Below are 22,367 nucleotides of genomic sequence, written 5' to 3' on the forward strand. Positions count from 1 at the left end.
GTCTTTTTTTCAAAAGAGCCTTTTGAAAGAGTTTCACATTCCCACATGCTGTTAGTCATTAATTCTGAATGTGGCAACTTGCAAGGTCATCCGTGGAAGGAAAATGAATCTCTTCCTGTTGTTAGGATAACCAACTGGTGCAGGTATGTTTGTCCTTTATCTTCATTAATCTGTGAAAGATCAGGAGAAGGAAGGAAAACATTGAACACATTCAAGGGGATGTTAAGATTCTAGGACAATCTGTCCTGCGTAAATAAATGGGGAAATTGGGGGTAAGGGTGGGGAGGTAGTTTTAGTGTCTGTTCCAGAACTGGATTATGGATTCAGGGAAAATTGAATATGTTTATTGGGGTTCTAGGTCAGGGGTAGGCAACCTTGGCTCTTTTATGACTCGTGGACTTCAACTCCCAGAATTCCTGAGCCAGCCATGCTGGCTCAGGAATTCTGGGAGTTGAAGTCCACGAGTCATAAAAGAGCCAAGGTTGCCTACCCCTGTTCTAGGTCTTCAGTTTTTAATTGGTTTCGGGCTTTGTGTCCAGCCTCAAGAATTGGAGAGAGATTAACTACCTTTTTATTCTGGGAACTTAATAGCATCTTTTCTGACTGTCACCTCTTGATGAAAGAATCATAAAATGTGTTATAAGGGGTGTTATCGGAGTCCTGGTTCTTTGTCACCATAGATGTGACACAACTCTCCTTCAATAATAACAGTTTTATTTTGTTTACTTGTAGGTCTTTAGGACTTGGAAATTAATTCTGAACAGGGTGGGCCCAGGACGCACAGAACCCGCAATGGAAACTGAAATGGAGTCTCCGGGTGAAGTCCAGCCAGCTGCTTGTCAGGAAACACAGCCCCCCGATCCTCCAGAGGCATTTCCTCCACCTGCGAGCGTTCCCGAAAAGATACCACCAATTAAGCCATGTTTTAAGAAGAAGCAGCAGATGCAAAAAAGGCTGGATTCAGAAGCACTGAGGGCTCTGCGGCCGATCTTCACCAGCTTGCTTGGCACGGGCACCCTGGATGGAATTTTTGTGCCCAGGGGACAGAATAGTAGCCATAGTAACTTGTGTGAATCTGTTGCAAAAAAGAACTTGGGAATTGCAGCTCCATGCCCACAGCCAGATAGCAATGTAGCCGTCTTAGTGCCAGGAGCTCCAGCGGTTCAGGGACAACTATCAGATGGACATCTTGAAGAGGAGGTCCAGCCACAGGAGCAGCGCTTCCCCTCCATTACCTCTCCTGCTAATGAGCCATTCCAAGACAGCTGCTTGCATGCTGCCTCTAATGCTGCTGCCCTCCTTGCATACCCTGGCAAGATACTTGAAGGTTACTCATCTGGGATACCCCCAAGTAACAACCAGTGCCTGCTCCAGTGTAACGGGAATCCAGGTGATAAGTTTGGAGCTGGTCTTTTCCAGAACAAAAGTGAAGATGCTTCCCTTGACCTGGTATTTGAACTTTTGAATCAGTTGCAATATCATACCCACCAGAAGGATGAGATTGACATCTGTGTGCACTTTCTTCAAGGCATGTGCGTGTATGGCAGTGATTGCCCCAAGCATCATACTGTCCTGCCATATCACTGGCAAGCCAGGAGAACCGCTACACAAGTGTGGCAGAGTGTGACTACTGACTCCCAGGAGCATCTGGAGAGACTCTACTGCAATCCAGACAACGACAAAGTCAAAATGAGATACCAGTAGGTCTTTAATATAATTGTACTGGTGGAACAAAAAGTAGGATTTAGGAATCTTACTAGAGTTGCAGAATTTGTGCAGAACATAACATTTCATGTCTGATTAGGACAGATGATGTACATGTTGGGGAACAGGTTCAAATGTAACAGCTTCCTCCCTTCCCCCTCCCCTTACCTTCTATTCTTAGAAGACAATTATGTATAGAAAAGAACTTTCTCTGAAGACTTTATGCACAATTGAGTTTCTAGGTTCATTAATTGGACGGTCGTTTGTCTGATGTCAGTAATAATGAAATAATGGTTCAAGAGATACCAAAGTAAGAGTTAAACAAGTATTTGAAGAAAATGGATCATGTTGGTGGATGTATCTATTTGAGTTTTTTCATTGGTTGCAGTGATTAGCTGTGATTAACTTTGGAAACTAAAAGTGATTGACTGATTTGTTAGATCAATATCTCACCTTCCCTGCCATTTCCCCTATCTCTGTGAGATAACTTGGGTTGAGATTATATATTTTTAGTCTGGCTCACTTCTACTCTGCACAGTTCTGGGCAGATCACAAGTCTTATTTAGATCAACAACTAGATTCCCATAGTCAACAAACGGATGCTTATCTCCTGTTTTTCTTCTTTTGTGATTAGATTTAAGGAGCATGCACTAATAGTGTTCTTAAATGGATTTTAATGTCATATTCCTGATGGCCAGTGCCACGTATTTCTAAAGGCACATAGAATTTTCAACAAATGAATTAACAGTTTTCTTACTTTTCTTGAATTCAGTTCCAACTGATATTGTTCTCTCATTGTGAGACAGAAACTGCTCTTTATACATTTTTCTACTTTCTACATTAATAACTTCGTTCACTTTTATCATATCTTTTATCATATCTAAAAGCCCCAAACCTGTCACCTTTCTTTACAGAGCAGTGACTGAATTGACCATATTGATTGCCTTTTTCTACATTTTTTTCAAATTTCCTTTCTAAGCTGCAGCAAGATACATACAGTATTCAATATGTAGTTGGATTTATACAAAGGTAAAAGTTGAAATAGTTGTGCACCATTTTATACACAACTAAAATATTGAGATCCAAAAATGTGCTTTATCACACTGACCAAGAAACAACATAATTAGAAATTGACTTCAATACAGTACTTGCTAACGGTGATAAATTGGCAAGAAATGGTAAAGTTAAATGAAGTTATAACAGCTGTTGCAGGCAGCTGTTGATCCCTAAAGATTACATCTCTTTAATGGAGGACCTCAGGGGAGATCTCTCTGGGAACTCTTTAGATTGGGTTGCACCCGGGCTTGGCTAAGCACCAAAGGACTTGAATTGTCTGTGATGTAAGTAGAGCAATCTGTGCTAGGAACAAAGGAGTGTATGAAGTAACATGTAGACTAACAGACCTTTGGGAGAGGAACATACTGTTATCTATATTTGCCAGCACAAAATTGGATTAAATTCTAGGCAACAGGGTAGAGATACAGAGTGGAAGAACTTGTACACCACTCCTTAATTTCTTTAAAGCAGAAGTTCATACATAATCTGAATCCCCAAGGATGCAGGTGACTCTAAAAGCACACCCAGAAGTCTTAAGAGAGGTCCCTGAAATCACCTTGGAGATCATCTAGTCTTAAATGGTATAGGGTTTTCTGCCTCGGCAGGGGGTTAGACTAGATGACCTCTAAGGTCCCTTCCAACTTTTACTACTACTACTACTACTACTACTACTATTATTATTATTATTATTATTCGTTAAGCGTGAACCTCAGTCAACTGAGCATTCAAATTGACTGGCGCTGATGGTTGACACGGGTTGCTACCAATATCCTAGGTATCAACCAGGTACCTCCTTAAAATGTAAGATGTTCCGAGTAGCGCAGTTTTTTGTAACATTGCTGGAGTTATTGCAGGAAGCTGCTGTTGCTTGAAATATTTTGCAGAGTTTTTGGACATAGTTCCCAGTGCCCCGATGACAATGGGTATGACTGTTACACGTTTCATCCATAATCGCGCAATTTCGATGGCCAGGTCACAATATTTTGTAATTTTCCCAGTTCTTTTTTATTATGTCGTTGTTGTTATTATTTATTATTTACAAAAATGACCACTGAATTGAATTGTTAATGTGATAGGATTACATGTCTATGCATTTATTCTAATTGTTTTAAATATGACAAGATGTATATAAAAATAATTTTAATATTTTATTTCATTGGTTCTGAGCTTATCCAGCTGTTTGTCCTGCTCCTTAAGTGTTGTTCTTGGAAAGACATCGGTGTCTTAGCTAGTTAATTATTGTTGACCCAAACCAAAGGTTCACATGATTATTGAGGGTCTTTAATGGGATCCTCAAGAACTGGTTAACAAATATTTAAAAAGCCACACAAAGTTATTGGGAACTAGAGAGTAACTCAAAAATGGGTTGCTGGTCTGTCTGGCCATTGGACTACGTGGGCTTGGTGATGCAATGTCTTTCTTTCTTGCTAAGCTGCCTTATTGACTCAACTGCTTGTGTAGGGTTAGGGAAGTATTGGCATTGCACTTGTTCATACTTTGCACAGTTGAAAAGAACGTGGAATGCCTCTTTCTAGATCAGTGCTTTTCAGCTTGGCAACTTAAGAAGCATGAACTTCAACTCGCCTTGCTCTCTGGGGAATTCTGGAGGTTGAAGTCCACAAATCTTAAAAATTGCTAAGGTTGAGAAACACACTTCTAATTTGTCTGCAAAAGATGCCAGAAGAAACATCTTGAAAGTAAACAAGTATTTTGAGCTCCCTCTGCAAATGTCTCTTGTTGCTTGCTGATTCACTATGATTATGGCATATTACATCCATGTTGATTATAGGATTTATTTAAGTATTTCTTAGATTCAGACATGAATTTAGAAAGAAATGTCAAAACTGGTTGGTTTAATCTATCTGCCTGTAGTGTTTGGGGGGAATAGTGCCAGAGAAATTAATTTGCACCTGACCTTGTTATTAAACAATCAACAATAGCAAAAACAGGGCTGGGAGAAATGGTTTTGAATAGCGCTAACCCACAGCTATTTGCCATACTTTAAAACAGCTGCACTGCATGACCCAAAAGTTCATGCCCTCATCTCTCATCCTAGGACATTCCACTTGGATGGAACAAAGCCTTAGTTGCACCCACAAAATTGCTGCTGCTCCAAGCAATTGCTTGGGCAGCTGGGCTGGTTTTGCAGGACCCACTTGACATTCCAGTCTAGGTCAGCACAAAACTAACCTAGGCTTATGCAAATACAGAAGGAAGAGTAATCAGAGTGATTTAACTGACACAGTGAAAGTGTTGGAACTAGAAGGAGGGATAGGATGGCTGTCAAAAGAGTAGGAGCAGTTGGCTGGTTGAACAGTTGCCTTGGGGAAGTTGTGGAATTTCTCTTTGTGACATTAAAGCAGAAGCTGAATGAACCTCTATTGTGGATGGTTTGGATCCGAGGAATGTCTGATGCATGTGGTAGAGAATGAGCCCAACTCTCTAGTCTCAGGACTTCAAACTTTAGAGGGGTAAATCAAATCAATAATTCAAATACTATTCTTGTTCATTCTTGGAGGCTTGTCTGTCATGTGTTGCTTTCCTTTTGAAATTTATAAAGGAAAGACAAATTGATTTAAAACTTGTATGTTGTTCTGCAGCAATCAAAGTTACTTTATTCTTGTCTACATCAATGTTATTTTAAACCCTTAAATAACAACAAACCTAGTTTTGGTTTTACTCATCTCCCAAATCATGGGAACCTTCGCTTTCATTCTTCTAGGTGTTTAGGAAATGGATGCATTGCATCCACCATAAGTTGTAATTTTCAGATGTAGAAAGTATATTCATGTAAGGAAGAGTAGGAAATCTTCATGTAGTTGGGAAAAGCCAAATTTTGACTTCTCAGCACATGTGCACACAGGGCAAATTATTGGTGAGAAGAGGAAAAAGTAAAAATATTGAAGACACCATGGCAATCAAATAGAGTTGTTTTCCACAGAGGAAAATAATAAAGTACCTTTTACAATGTGGTTTGGATAAATTTAAAAGCCTTCAGGGGACTTTAAGATTTTATCTAATCTCTCTGTATTCATACAACTCCATGAAATTAAACTGTCATTTTACAATGTGGAATTTCTGGCTGGTTATAATGTTTAAAACTACTTTGCTAGAATTATTTGTATTGTTTTGCATTCACTTCTTGTACAACTACAATTAAAGTAATACATTAAAAATATTTTCAAATAAAGCAATCAGGTTTCCGTAAAAAGCATACAAGACAATAATAATTGTCTAAATAAAACATTCTTTAAAGAAGATAAAACAAGAACATGTGAGCAAATTAAGAGAATTGGGACAATGGACTCTGTAACTGTTACAGGTACTCCTTGACCTATGACCATAGTGGAGCTCAAAATTTCTGTTGCTAAGCCAGACAGTTAAGTGAGTTGCACTTCATTTTATCACACTTTGGCCACCGTTGTTAAGTGAATTACTGCAGTTACTAAGTGAATCATGTCGTTATGTGAATTTTGCTTCCCCCATTGACTTTGCTGTCAGAAGCCAATTGGGAAGTTTGCAAATGGTGATAAATGCCAGTTACCAAGTGCCCAGATTTTGATCACATGATCATAGGGATGCTGCAACGGTTGTTGGTATGACAACTGATCATAAATTACTTTTTTCAGTGCTGCTGTAACTTTGAATGGTCACTAAACAAATGGTTGTAAGTCGAGGATTACATGCATTGATTATTTTCCTGGGCAATGAGGAAAAACTTATTTTTATATTCTCCATTAAAGCATTTGAGTTTCTAAGACTGCTGCTAGGATAATTATTAATGATGAAAGCTATGAATGTTTAAACCCTGCACACTTTTTTTTCTAAATGTGTTCAGATGGTTTAATAATACATCTTATTGATTAATGCAACTGAATTGTTGTTTGCTTTTTGCTATTAAGCTGCTTTGATCCAAAAGGGCCACACTCGGGTATGATTCAGCATATCTTCTCTATCATCTTGCTGATGGTTGCCAAAAAGCTTTCAAATATTTGACATTGCAAGTCATTGTTTTATCTCAAAACATAGCTTTATCATTTTTATTATTTGCCAAGGTCGTCTGCTGGAAGATTAACGGCCTTCCTTGTGTATTTTGGTTGGCCACTAGGGAGAGCAGAACAAGGGTCTGATCCGGCAGAGCACAGCTTATGTTCTTATATTAAGGCAGAAAAGAGTTTGGGTTTTCTATATTTCTTTGTCGGCCATGATTTACAGCCTAGATCTGGTAGCCGTATTATTTTATACTTAAGTACATTGCATTCATAGACAGAGGATAATTTCCTCACATTTATGTGCATTCCTTCTATTCTTCAGTCAGCAGGAAAGGATGCTGATTAAAAATGTTGCTGCCCTGATGAACTGTCTCAGTGAAAAGGCGGCCACTGATACTGCCTTTTCAGTTTTAATATAGAACAATTTAAGGGCAGCAAATTGTGTATTCTCCCGTCAGCATTTCCCTTTGTCGCGAACATAAGTAAATATACTGTACGTGTCCCAGGATAATTGTTGCAGGCTCCAATCTGAGTCGGTCACCTTTGGTCCCGGTGACTGACTCAGATTGGACCCTGCAACATTTGCCTTCGTATCCAAGCTTCACCTGCTGGGTGGGAAGAACAACTGTTTAAATGTTCTAAATGTGTATGGGACAGCCAAACATCTTCTGAAATTGCAAGAAAAAAAATTATTGAATTTGGTGAGAAAAGCATATTCTTTGGTGTCTCAAATGAGAATTGTACCATAAATTCCTATGCCTGAGGAGTGGACCCAAACACCCTTACCAATCCAACTTCCATCCCAAGCCCAGGAAAAAAGTTGTACAGGTAGTCCTCAACCTACGACCACATTTGAGCCTAAAATTTCTGTTGTTAAGTGAGACATTTGTTAAGTGAGTTTTGCCTCATTTTACAATCTTTCTTGCCACAGTTGTTAAGTGAGTCACTGCAGTTGATAAGTTAGTAACATGACGGTTAAGTGAATCTGGCTTCCTCATTGTTTTTGCTCGCCAGAAGGTTGCAAAAGGTGATCACATGACCTTGGGATACAGCAGTGTCATAAGTATGAACCAGTTGCCAAGCATCTGAATTTTGATCTCATGATCACGGGGATGCTAGAAAGGCCATACGTGTGAAAAACAGTCATACGTCACTTTTTTCAGTGCCGTTGTAACTTTAAACATTCACTAAATAAACTGCTGTAAGTCGAGGACTACCTCTACTTGCGAGAGAATTCTGGTGACCTAGGATTTACTGCATTTACAGGGACCGATATTAAGTCTCAATGGGAATTAATTGTCTGGAAGTTGAGTCATAGCAACTAGACTTCTTGTTGATTCAAAATGTTTCGCTACTTGTACAAGTAGCTTCTTCACTCTTCTTCAGTTCAGCTGAAGAAGCTACTTGGATAAGCCGTGAAATGTTTTGAATCAACAAGAAGTCCAGTTGTCAGGACTCAGCTTCCAAACAACTCTACCTAGATGACTGAGAATCTTCATCGGCATATCCCAAACCTCGTAGGCTTGTAGGCTGCCAAGCTTCCCTGGTTTCTTCTGTTTAGGAAAAAAGGTGGAATTCCACAATGCAACACATCTTAAATATGTTCATATCTGTTCATCAAAACTATTCTGTGAAAATCTGTTTGCCCCCTTTTTAGGTTTTTGGAATTTTTGCATATTATTGCCACTGAATATTAGTAGAAAAGTTATATAATCTTGATGTGGAGAAGATTGGGAGCAATAGTGAAGCTTCCCAAGTATTTTACTTGAGATTTCTGGAGGAATGCTCTAAAAACAAATGAATCAAATTGAATTTTTTTAGCTATGTGAGTGTTGTTTCATTTGTCAGAAACCAAACACTTATTTGCAATAAGAACCTCATACCAACTGTCAAGCATAGAGATGATACAGTCATGGTTTTGGAATGTTTTGCTGCCTCAGGACATGCCACGATTAAATGAAGCATGGATTCTGTTTTGAATCAGAATAATCGGCAGGTCATCTTCAGCTGATGCTGAAACAGAAGTAGTTTGTGGAGCAAGGCAAGGGTCTCAATATATAGTATGAGCAAATATAGCAGATGAAGAAAAACAAATTTAGTCAGCATTTTTGAATAATCGGGTTAAAGCCCAGAGTTAAACCCATAGAAAGTTTATCACAGGATCTGAAATAAGCTAGAAAATGCTAGAAAACTCTTAGATATTACAGAGTTGAAGCAATTCATTCTGGAGAAACAGGCCTAACTTTCTACATAGCCGTGTGAGAGGTTATTAGTACCTAGAGGAAGTATCTGTTTTCTGGTAAGAATAATGCAATGAATAACTGAATTTAAGGGATGGTTACTTCTTCACACGAGCACATTAATATGTTGGATTGCCTTCTTTATGAAATAAAACAAGCACCAAACTTCGGGATTCTTTTTCTTCCAGGATCCACATGAGGTTTGTTGAAGAACACGGTCCATTGAATTTGCCATGAAATACCTTTTGGAGCAAACTTGTCCACTAATCTTTAAAAAAAACCAAATTAATACTTATTTTACCAATCCACATTACTGTTTTTGCATACATCCAATTGCTAAGTTTAAGTAACATGTCAGGATACAATGGGATTGGTTAATTTGTGACTTAGTACATGATGTGGTTTAGTTTGTAGTCCAGTGTTAAGATACCTGACCGTTCTGTTTGCATATTGTGAGAGCTTTGTTATTGATTTAAGTCCTACTATGATTTCATTATTTAGGCATAATACATTACATGAATTATGGTTTTCTCTTCTGGGTTTAATTTAATGTGTTTTATAAACTTAGCTAATGTACATTGGATAAGTCTAGAAAATCTGAACTTTTGAAGCCCATGCCAGTTTCACATGGAACCTACATGTGGCCGCTGCAATCCAACTTTCCTGTCTGTTTTTCAGATGATGTTGTGTATCCTGGCAACTCAACATGGATAGTGGTATTTTTGAACCTGGCTCCTTTAGCATTTAGTTTGTGAGCTTCCTAGTTCACATGGTTACCACTCTGATTTGGCTAAAGCTATTAAAACTTCAGTGGACTATCTGCAAAGCTTGCCAGGAACAAGAAATGTCTTAATTCAGCAGTTCTGAGTATCCAAGAGATGACAAGCTGCAGCCAGCCTTGGGTAGTAACCTGCAGGGGGTAGCTGTTCGTTTTCCCCCCTTTGTTTTGAATGGTTTACATGGCACAGTGACCCATCACTGCGCTTGGTATCCATAATACCTTCATTGTTTGGTGCTTTAAGTCCATTCATGATTCTGGACCAATGGCTCATCCAGAGGCTAAAGAACAAGGTGCCCTACCAGTAGCTTGCTTTTCAGTTGATCTTACCCCCTGTATCTATTCTAAAACTTAAATTCAACATTGCATTCCTTTTTCTTTTCTTCTGCCAAACCTTGTTGGCAATGTAAGAAAGAATAAATAGGCATATGTACAGATAGGGTGGATGTGGGGGGGGAGTATTGAGCAGCTGCCATAGCCTATGCCAGTTAAAGGGGACTTGTTTGTACTTGGGATCTCCCTCACAGCTGCTGTTCCTCTGTGCTATCACTTGCCTGGCTGATTGCCTTGTCCAAATATGCAAGGAGTGAAGTGATAAGTAGAGCACATGGCCTACTTGCATTGACTTTCTCTTTGGGCATAGAATTGTTTGGGGCCATGGAAGGAGAGAAGGGAATGGACTCTGTATTGATAAGGAATTGGGGAACAGAGAGTGGGGATAGCCATTCAGGTTTTCTTGCCCAAAAGCTCTCTTCCCCTTCCTTAAAATCTCCTTGGAATTGATCGTCTATGCTTATTGAAGACTGTTTTCTATTGTTTTTACTTACAATTTTTACGGGACTTTTATAGAAGTTCTGCTTATATATGCTTCAAGTGGTTGTCCTTGGACTGCCAGTCGCATAACACATTATATTTTCACTTTTTACATCTGTGATGACTATGTAATATGGGGTCTTCTGGCAGTTGATAATGTGCATACTTACATGGAAGTCAGTCCTTCTAAATTTAGAAGGATATATATTTTGAATAAATCTAACAGTTGTCTTTTAAAAGTTTAAAATCATTAAAATGGTTAATTCTAGTTAATTTTCTTCAACATTATTACAAATATATTTTTTAATGAGCTCAGACTGGAAAAAAAAATCTGGGTTGGTTCTCAGTGAGGAACATCCTTTGATTGACAGTCTGTTGATCCTCTACTCTTCATCTGAAGCCATGTCTACAAAGAAGGATGGGAATTTTGCTGTGTTGTGAGAATGTGTTAAAAGGATGGGCTGTCCTACTCTGTGGGTAGAATTTTGAATGCTCCATTCAAACTTAACACGTCCATTTCTGTATGTGTGTGTGTGTTTGTGTTAATTTTAAAAATCATGTATGTGTGTTTAAGTTTAAAAATCATATTAAGGAAGATTCACAAGGCAAAATCCATCTGCTGCCTAGCATGATACAGTTCATTTTATCATCTTCGCATTCTTGCATCTGATTCTTTTTCATGTGTGGGCCTAGTGCCATGTAAATAATTCCCCCTTGCATTTGGAACAGGAAGTTCAAAGGTTTTCTGCTAATCTGTTTTTCAAAACAGAATGTAGTGATTATATTTCTGGCACCATATAAAGGCACATAAAACTGCTCCCGTTGAGTCAAAGTGTTTGCTATTTTAGCTGCAGGTGTCCTGATAGCTTATTTAAAAATAATTCTAGTACATAATGGAACTTATTTTTATTTGCATCTGTTGTATAATATCATCAGAATCAGATTGCCATAGCTGAAACTGTTGGCATTTTTCTTCACTTTCAACATGGGTTGCAGATTATATTTTGATGTGGAAAGATGTCAGACTTTTTTTTTTTTAAAGTGCTGTAGCTTTTTAAGTCAGTGTTCTTTGACTCCCCATATTTTCCTGGATGTCAGAGTTTACCTAACCTGAGAAATTATGCAGGGTGATCTGTATAGGTAGTCCTCAACTTACGACTGGTAGCTTAGTGACTATAGCTTAGAGCAAAGGTCTCCAGCCTTTTGGGCACCAGGGACTGGTTTCGTGGAGAAAGGTTTTTCCACGGACCGGAGAGTGTGTGGTTTTATGTGCTGCCTGCATCCCACGGATGGGGCTTTGCTTGTTTGTGTGGACCGGTTGCTGGCATGCCACGGCCCGATACCGGTCCACGGACCAGGGGTTGGGGACCCCTGACTCAACCTCCAAAAGGTATTTGTGACCCAGTTCTGATGACCCCCCCAGTTCTGATGTGACTACATTCAGGTGCTTGACAACTAATCCTCATTTATACTTATTGGCAGCATCCTGTGATCACATGATGGCAGTTTACACCATTTTTGCCAAAAGCTGGAATTTACTTCTGATTTTTGGCAAAAATGCACCATAGTGAACAGTGGGCTCCCTTCATGACAGTTGTGTTTGCTTAATGACCACAGATTCACTTAATGACCATGGTGATTTGATTAATGACTACCACAGGAAAAAAGTTTGTAGAATTGGGTCACTCACGTAATGACCCAGTTTGCAACCATCTTGACTTATGATCATAATGGACTGGCTCCATTATGGTCATAAGCTGAGGACTACCTGTATGCTGTTTCAATGAAGATAACTTGCTATGAATCAATACAGATGAATTTGATTTCAGGTGATTTCTGGGCTGGTTCTTAGAATTACATCAGTTATATGCTTTGGCTGTGCCAAGACTAAAAGGATCAAAGATCTAAATGGGAGAAGTTTTGAATGATTGTGGATATCTCTGATATGAGTTCCTGCAAGCTCATATGCTGTGTTTATACAGGAAACAAAGTGATTAGACTCTTTCCTTATAGATCTCAGAAAACTGAAAGACACATGTTGGAAGTGGTGGGGGCAGAGTAGGTAACTGTCAACACACTCCTATTTACTTCTGTTACTATGATGATAAGATTGGGGAAGCAGCTGTCACCTGGTTTGATCTAGGTCAGTCTGTTCCTTGTATAGTAGTAATAAATGCATGGCAGCCTAACAGGGAAATAAGGCATAGGTAAACGCAGCAATCTAGTTTAGCCTATTCAAGTCAATTGTTGCAAGAAATTTCTGATTACCACCTGTGTTTTAGTTTCGTTAGCCATGAAGTGGGGGGGAAAAATCCTCCAAATATTTTTACATGTTTAAAAGTTTCCAAGCTCAGAACAGTACTTTGTATTCAAAGCAGTTTTGTTTCAGGTTTAGGATACTTCCAAAATTCTGGAAACAGGTAGTTTCACATTAAACATGGGATAGGAAATTGGTTTGAATCGAACTGTTTTGCATATCACTATCAAATGTGCTTGTGCTTGGCCTTTATATGGTAGAAATGAATACTGAGAATTTGTAAATTCAGGCATTATAAAATCCACTCACAGAATGATATCAATTCCCATTTCCCTAAGTAGTAGTAGTCATGTAGTAGTTACAGTTGGATAGTAATGAGGAAGAGTATGATGCTCTAGTTCAGTGTTTCTCAACCTTGACAATTTTAAGGCATGTGGACTTCAACTCCCAGAATTCCACAGCCAGCATTGCTGACTGTGGAATTCTGGGAGTTGAAGTCCACATGCCTTAAAATTGTCAAGGTTGAGAAACACTGCTCTAGTTACTTCTTGTCGGCCCAACTTTCCTCACAGGATTATTGTTCAGAAGATAAAATAGGAAATGACATTTTCTCCTTTTGTTAAGAATATAAAAATTAGTAAAATGTTAGAAAAATGTTTTGTGGACAAGGGTTTTTCATCCATACAGGCCTAGTCTTTACTAGATCTAAGCATTTCTTTCTTAAATAGAATTGCTTTCAATACAGGTAGTCCTCAGCTTACGACCACAAATTTCTGTTGTCAACAAGACAGTTGCTAAGTGAATTTTGCTCCATTTGACGACCTTTCTTGGCAAGTTGTTAGGTGAATCACTGCAATGTTAAGTTAGTAAGACAGTTGTTAAGTGAATCTGGCTTCCCCATTGACTTTGTCAGAAAGTCACAAAAGATGACCACGGGACACTGCAACCACCATAAATACATGCCAGTTGCCAAGCATCCGAATTTTGATCATAGGGATGCTGCAATGGTCATAAGTATGAAAAACGGTTATAAGTCTCTTTGGAAACAGGCTTTTTGTCAGTCTGTCACCTGTGATGCCTCCCCCAGTCTTATCATTTCCTTATTTCTGCACCTAGAAATGCAGATTGTGCAAACTATTAATGTTTCTAGAACTGCTATGGTCCTATAATAGGAGTGCTTTTGGGATGGCAGGAGAGAACAGAATGATAGAAGTCCACGTCTCAAGTTTCAATTTGCCTTTTTTGTTATTTAATTGTAAATTGACAATTTCGGTAAAGCTATGAAGATTTGGCTTTCCCCCCAAACACTGGAATAAGATGAGATGGCTGCACATCAGAGGTTTGACTTAGCACCAGATTTTTGTTTTAAATACAGTATGTTTCATTTTTATAATTTTAACATGACTTTTACGCTGTTTTAACTTTCGATTGGGAGCTGCCAAGAATTAGTTATAAAATGGGCTGCTACATACATCTTTTAAATACATAAATAAGAGTCACAAGCAAACTTGCAATTTGTCCAGAACCCAGTCTTTGTGGAGGGGATAAAGATTCTCGGCTTCTGCATAATCTTGGCAGAGATGTTGGCACTCAAACCTGCCCTGTGTTCCATATAGCAAATGGCTCAGTGTCCTGCTTTATGTTTTCTCAGTAGCCTGAAAAGGAGGCATTGACTTCCACACACTCTCCTTCACTGAATTTCTTTAAAACTTCACAACTAGGAATAGCATTATATGTCGACTTCGGTTGTGTTGCGTGCATGCCTAGCTACTGTTGCTAAGCCACAAAGGGTTTGGCAAAAGAGGAACAAAGAGCTTTGTCAGCCAGTTTCCAAGAGTGATTAAGCAAAACCTTGTTCTGCATGTGGTTTCCCTCCTTCCTCCCTTCTAACTGCAGGGCACACACCACTTGACCAGTGCTGATGAATCAGGGCATAGTCACTGAAGCAAAGCCTTAAATGATGGGGCACAGTATCCTCCTGTCTCCTGTCAGGAGCCTTTTAGCCAGGAGGCTGAAGTTAATATGGTACATGGAAGCCGTTCATGGCATGATGAACTGACTCCTGTAGCCTGCCCTGTCTTTCTCAGCAAGGCATTCATTAATTGAATGTGAATGCCGCTTCCACACCCTCACCCTGTGTGCAGATTAGGAAAATCGTGTCTGCAGAAGTTTCCATTGTGTAACTTGTGCATGGAAATCAACCTAAGGCTGGCTCTCTTCCACACGCTCATTTCTGTGCCCTCTTGTGCAGTATCAACATACGATGCAAATGAATACTTTTAACTAGGAGAAATAGCAATAGTACTTAGACTTATATACTGCTTCACAGCGGTTTACAGAGTCAGCATATTGCCCCCAACAATCTGGGTCCTCATTTTACCAATCTTGGAAGGGATAGCAAAGGAATAGCAATAGCACTTATATACCGCTTCACAGTGCTTTACAGCCCACTCTAAGCGGTTTACAGAGTCAGCATATTGCCCCCAACAATCTGGGTCCTCATTTTACCAATCTTGGAAGGATAGCAAAGGAATAGCAATAGCAGTTACATACTGCTTCACAGTGCTTTACAGCCCACTCTTTACAGAGTCAGCATATTGCCCCCAACAATCAGAGTCCTCATTTTACCAACCTCGGAAGGATAGAAGGCTGAGTCAACCCTGAGCCGGTGAGGATCGAACTGCTGGCAGTCAGCAGAATCAGCCTGGCAATATTGCACTCTTTTTTTTAAAAAAAATATTTTATTAATTTTCTATTATTACAATTCATTAGCACTTAATGAACAACGTGTTGTCTGGGTTGATTTGTTTTGCTTAGTAATACAAGTTAAATTCTTACTCTCTATCCCGTTTTTCTAGCCATTGATAAAATAAGTTCCATGTTTGAAAATATTCTGTATCTTCTTTTTCTTTTACCAACCTCGGAAGGATGGAAGGCTGAGTCAACCTTGAGTCGGTAAGGATCGAACTCCTGGCAGTCAGCAGAATCAGTCTGGCAATATTGCATTCTAACTACTGTGTCACAGCGGCTCCTGTCAAATGGCAACTCTTAGGAGGTTGGATAGGCCGAAGTCACCACTTCTCATCAGTGTAGAATTTTTGTAGCTTTCATGGCATTGAGATCTCCCCTTTCGTGTTGTACTTTCTGCGTACTATCCACAAAAGTTCTGATCTTCACAAATCACTGTAAGGCAGGCTGATGGTATCTCCAGTGTTGTTGTAGTAGGGCAGAATTGAGATGATAATCCAGAATTCATTTTGAGATTACATGGATAATTTTGAGCCACCCAGAGTTATTGTGAGTTGGACGGCGTACAAATTTTAATAAATTATTATTGATATTATTGATAAAGGTTTATTCCCTTTTATATACTAATTAATTCAACAAACTCACATTCTCTCTTAACATTTTGTAGAATTTATATAATTGTTAAATAAATGTAATTATTCGACTACTGAGACATATACTTCCAGTAGCAAATATTATAAAATATTAAAACTGATGAGCACAAGAACCTTGTCAGCTGATCTAATCATAAACCAGTTTGAGCTTGATCCATCCCTCAGAGGAGTCACTAGTTAAGGTGCTAGATGTCACCAGGATACAAATGCTGTAACCTGATTCTTGGAAACTACAATTTCAACAATCAATGTGAGCTTGATTGTTGAGTTAATTAGCATATAAAAGGATGAATCTGTGTACAGCCAAGTGTGAGGAAGAACATAGTTTGTTGTGTTAGCCCTTGTAAAGCCTACCCGCAGCTAGCTAGTTAATGGTGTGTCTAGTTCTCCTTAGCTAGATAACTTGTTCCTAACTTACAAAAAGTTAGGAGACTTGGTATAGCTGGACTGTATTACATCTAGACTAATCAGGACTGAGTTAACATTTGAGGATTAAGTGTTGCTCGGCTCCTTACATGTTCATATGAAGTTGCTAAAGATTTCAGCAAAATTATTAGAAGCAATTTTGCTGTGCCACTTTTAACTTGACTTCTGGGTGACCTTGTAGAGATATCTATGAAGAATTCCTGTCAACAATATGGAAGTAATTTCTTTGTTCTGGGGTATTTTTTCAATTTCTAGGCTTAGCCTACAGTTCTGGGGTTTACCATCCAATTATTTGAATGTTCCAATGTTATCTTTTTTTTTTTAAGATCAAGCCTTTTTGATTAAATAAAAAAACTCCCTTTAGTCCCTATTTGGAGTAGACTCTGGGCAACTGAATGGAGCTGAGCATTTACTGGCTGGATACCTTCCTGACACCTATGTGGAGTTTGCGGCATATATTTTTTTCTTTGTGCCCTAGGAGAGGAACATCTGCTGCTACCTAGGATTGAACTCTCAACCTTCCGAGTGGGAGGCAAGCATCTTCTCCACTAGGCTCCCTTTTTGACTAAATGCTACGGCAATGATGGAGAACCTTTTAGAGACCGAGTGCCCAAACTGCAACCCAAAACCCACTTATGCATCGTCGGGTGCCGGGTGGGCGTGGCCCATTGGGTGGCCGTGGCCCATTGGGTGGCCGTGGCCCATTGGCTGGGCGTGGCTGCGGTGGTAATGGCAGATTGGGTGGGACTAAAAAGTTCAATCAATTCCAACTTTGCAAGATTTTTTTTTCCCACGAGAAGTTGAAATTGACTGACAGATTGAACCTTTTTTTTTGTACCTGGCGGAGACCTAAAGCGAAAAAGTTCTATAAAACCCAGCTGAAGGCCTAGGACTAGGGCGACGGCACGCGTGCCCACAGAGAGGATTCTGACTGCCGCCTCTGGCACCTGTGCCATAAGTTCACCACCACTGTGCTAGGGTTAAAATTCTGCCTCTAGCAGAAATGGCTTTGATTCTTTTTTGTGAAATGCAAATTAATAAAACCAGTTGGAAATATTTTAGCTACTGACAAGAAACAAGCTTGCTTAAAGAAGTTTCTTGCAGTAGAGTCCAGTTCTGTAGATTTTGGAGCCCTTGTCTTGAATAGCAAATGCAGTCTATGAGTGCAAAGTGTGACTTCTCATTTACAGGGGGAATATGTGCCGTTTATTGGGTGGGGTAGATTGCAAGAAACTATAACCCATATTGAAACCTTTAGTAATAGTAGTCTTGCACACTTTAACTGAACTTTGAGATTCCACCCGGCACAGATCTGTTTTGAGTAAGAACAAAGAGGGCAATGTCTTCCTCATAGGCTCCTCAGAAGTGGGTTGGCCTTTTCAAGTAGCAAATTCACTAAAAGCAGATGCCATCTTCAGCACAGATCTACTGCAAAGTTTGGATGGGAGAGTGTTTTAAAAACATCTCATTTGATTGTGTGCCATTAGGTCATTTTCAACTCTTAGCAACCACATAGATTTTCTTAATGACAGTCTATCCTAACTTGGTCTTTCAGCTCTTCTGATGGTGCAGTCATCCTCACTGTAGTCGAGTGTATCCCCCTCCCTTATCTTCTTGTCTTTCTTTCCCCCTTTCCATCTTTAGAGCTTTCTCCAGAGAGCTGGATCTTGGCACAATCAATTCTTCATATCCTGCTTCTTCAAAAACCAACTTTCACTTCCATAGAATTTCAGAAGGAAAACTGTTGCTTACACAATTCTGATCTTTGTAGGTAGAGATGCACCACAGCATTTGAATATATTTCCCAAGGCATTCATGACTGTTCTACTCTGTGGTGTATTTCTTGACTGTTTATTTCTTTTCTGTTGATGGTTGATCAACAATAGAAGCCATCTACCACTCCAATTATCTTCATTGTCAGTTCTAAGGCTGGTTGTTCTACTTATTGTCATTAGTTTGGTCTTTACCTTTAGTTTTACTCCCCATTTTTTAAATGTAACCCTTGGTTTTTATTACTAGAGCTGGCAGATCTTTTTCATTCAGCTATCAGGGTGGTAAGAACAGCGTAGTGTTTGTAATCTGTTATAGAGGCTTTAAAGAGAGTTGATGAACTTTAGCACATTTTTGCATGCCTTCTCCTGCAAAGCAAGCTGAATTCAACCCTTCCTTTGATTAGAGGCTGATTTAGAGATGCTGTATGTCTCTTATAAGGTACATTAAGAACAGAATGTGGCTGTAGAGACAAAAGTGATAAGTTCATCATATGTTGTTATTGTCCTTAGAGCTCATACTGGGGAATCTTTGCCACTTCATTTCCCAGTCCACTTAATAAAGAATCTTACAAATCTTCCTCTCGCCCTACCACCATTTAATTAAGAGTAACTGGAAAACATTCTTATAGTCCACAAAACAGGAGTATATTTAGACTGTGCATCCTTAGCAATTTTTAAATCTTATTTTCTTTCACAGGGACTTTTTAAACTAAGGTTGAGTGCTGTGTTTCAAAGGAGCCATACAGTAAATTTGGTGCATGACTCCATGCTCTGGTAATTGCCATTTAGTACATCTGGAAGGCACAGGAAATTGCAAACAAGAGCTGTGTGGCAATACAGAATTTGAATTTTGAATTTCTAAATCACCATGCAGTTTCACATGCACATGTGCATAGCCACCAGCCTAATTCCTTTTAAAGTAAGCAACCATATGCAAAACACAGAAAAGCAATGAGAAGTAGTAATTAGAATAAATGATTAGAAAATTTTTAAAAAATAGCTAAATTTGTTTACACCATTTATTATACATCCCCATACCTTTCTGTTCTTATAACTCATCCTTCCTTTCACTATGTTCATACTCTGCTTCTTAACTTGCCATTCAAATTGTGTGGGTTTTTTTCCACATTATATAAGTAAGAAAAGTGTGCTTATGAAATTAATGAATCAATCCAGCAAAAACAGTTTTAAGTGTTGCCGATTTATCTCCTTGCCCACAGTGGGATTGACATAGCTTCGGAAGTCATTAGCTCTTTGTGAGTGTATCCCTATCCATGGTGGCGCAGGGGTTAGAATGCAGTATTGTAGACTAATTCTGCCCACAGCCAGGGGTTCGATCCTGATGGGCTCAAGGTTGACTCAGCCTTCCATCCTTCTGAGGTTGGTAAAATGAGGACCCAGATTGTTGGGGGCAATATGCTGACTCTGTAAATCACTTAGAGAAAGCTGTATAGCACTGTGAAGCAGCATGCAAGTCTAAGAGCTAATGCTAATTACTATCTTCATAGCTGTTGTTTGATATGCACTCTTTTATGAGGTTGTTGTAGAAGGGAGACGGGAGTCAAGTCATACAAAGATTTGAACAAATAGTTTCCTCGCAAATACGGTACTCACAGTGAGGCTGGAAGATTCAAATAGATAAGTGTGTCTCTGAAATGCTATCCATCTGGAATCTGGTAGGTGAAGTCCTCTAAGAAGAGATATCTGAGCCTGAATAGGTTATCGAAATTTTTTGGAAAAGTAAAAAAAAAAGATAGAGCCATTTGATTTTTTTTTATGCTTTCCTATGGTAAATTGAAAGCACAAAACTTTAAGAGTCTCCAAAACAAATTTCTGAATTAAATCTGAATTAGGTAGTTCTCAAACAGACCCAAGTTAAAGCTAAAGGTTTCCCTGTCCAGGTCGTGCCTAACTCTAGGGTTAGTGCTCTTCTCCGTTTCTTAGCCAAGGGAGCCAGGGTTGTCCGAAGAATTTCCATGGTCATGTGACCAGCATGACTATATGCCGAGGCACATGGAACAGTGTCACCTTTCCACCAAAGTGATACCTATTTATCTACTTGCATTTGCATGCTTTCAAGCTGCTAGATGGGAAGGGGAGCCTCAAGTTATCTTACTTCAAACTTATTGAAGCAATGTCCAAAATGAATAGTTGGGGAATATCTGTACTAGAAAACACTCCATAGATTTTCCTGAAAACTCAAAGAATGATTGCCCCCATTAAAAAGAATTGTAGATGAGCTCCCAGAGAGAATACTTTGCTCCCTATAATATTATGAGAAATAACAATTTTTTAAAAAAAGTCTTCCTTTGCCTCTAAGGCTTTGGGAGCTTAAATTGTAAGAGGACAATATAAACTGCAGCTCCCTTGGAATGTGCAGGCAATCAATACGTATCATGCTCACAAAAGCAGTTGTCAGATTGAATTCAGAATGCGATGAGTTTATTAAAAAAAAAATGTCACATTCGGGTATTTCTCCATCTAAATTGACTGCCAGCAAATGGGACAATGAAACCTTGGTGTGGATTTCTGTTCTTAGTCTTCCATGCTTCAAAATGAAAGCATTTCTGTTAATACTAAAATAGATGCAATGTTATAAAAACAAAACGTAATAGTGAGGCAAAATCTATTCAAGTGCTACTTGAATAGTGTGCTACTTTTCTTTATTTCTTAATGAGTTCTTACAGTATGTTTTTATAAGAATACAAGAAAGTGGTCTATGGAGTAAACTGTGGAGTTTTGAAATGTGATACTTTTCCTCCTGCTGTTTCCCATCCTATTTAATCTCCTAATAAATTATCTACCTCTGACAGGTAGACACTGGATAATGTGATTTTGATTAGCATTATGTGTAAACCCAGTAATGTTTCTTTAAGTAGTGCCTTAAGTGTCCATGTTGTATATGAAACAGGGCAGAATGTTCATCCCATTGGCTTTGTGCAAAGTAGGAATAGTCCTTGGGTTGGTAATGAAGAAAAGGAGAAAGGCCCATGGATCTGTAACAAACTACTCATGACAAAACAACTTATCTTACACCTGGAGGAGGCCATATAATTAGGAAGTTGGAAAGGGTTATTTGAACCATGAACTCTATGCTCAGTGCAAAAAATATGGAGTAGTTGTCTTTTGCCCATTTCTGTTTTACAAGGAAATGATGACTTACTGCAAATAAACAATGGTACCATAAAATATCTTGTTATCTTCCACTTGCTGGAGTTCTCACTAATAACCAAAGAAGCAATCACACCTATCATAAGAATTTCCATAGCAATGCAGAACATGGAGAGACCAACACAGCCAACACTGGAAAGTACATAAGAGTTGTATTTAGCCTTGGATAGTTCTATCCCCATTTCTGGAGATCCCCAGCTTATGAATGTGCTCTGAAGAAAGGAACAGTTTGTTCATTTGTTTGTTTAATTTAAAAATATCTCCACCTGTTGCAGGCAGTGTACAGCATTTTAGTAAATAATTTAAATGTAATAAAATATGTGATAATATAAAACATAAAGGACCTTTATTATTAGAAGTAGTTCAACAATATTATCATAACATCTTAAATCCCAAAATAATGTTTGTCGGTAGCTAAATTTCTACAAAGCAAGCATTGCCTTGCATTATATATGCATAAATCCATCTGGGATTTATCGCAGTGGTGATGAAGAAGGGGGTAGTCTTTCAATGCCGGTCAAGTAATCAAAGAAGGCAGATTAAATTCTAGCTGGTCTTGGTTTTGGATGGTGGTGCTGGTGGTTGTATATTTGTTGCAGCATAGTTTCTATTCCTTGGTCTCAATAGCTCAAATTATAAGAACAAGGCTGCAAAAATGCAGACTTCAGGGGCAACAAAGATATTTTAAAAAACTCTACATCTTTATTCAGATAATCATCTAGAGGTTTTCAACTCAATCTGTTCAGTTTCCAGATCA

General features: G+C 38.8%; 1 protein-coding gene across 1 annotated transcript in view; it reads left to right on the forward strand.

Annotated features, from left to right (window-relative positions):
* The first annotated feature begins 769 nt into the window (after positions 1–769).
* Positions 770–22,367, forward strand: part of TIPARP (TCDD inducible poly(ADP-ribose) polymerase) — a 31,021-nt gene continuing 9,423 nt past the window's right edge. Inside the window, exon 1 of the mRNA XM_015815392.1 lies at positions 770–1,700. Within this exon, the coding sequence (XP_015670878.1) occupies positions 793–1,700 (908 nt within the window). The 5' untranslated portion in view covers positions 770–792. The remainder of the gene's footprint in view (positions 1,701–22,367) is intronic.

The sequence above is a fragment of the Protobothrops mucrosquamatus genome, unplaced genomic scaffold, assembly GCF_001527695.2.
Source record: "Protobothrops mucrosquamatus isolate PMUCROS unplaced genomic scaffold, P.Mucros_1.0 scaffold341, whole genome shotgun sequence".
Lineage (NCBI taxonomy): Eukaryota > Metazoa > Chordata > Lepidosauria > Squamata > Viperidae > Protobothrops > Protobothrops mucrosquamatus.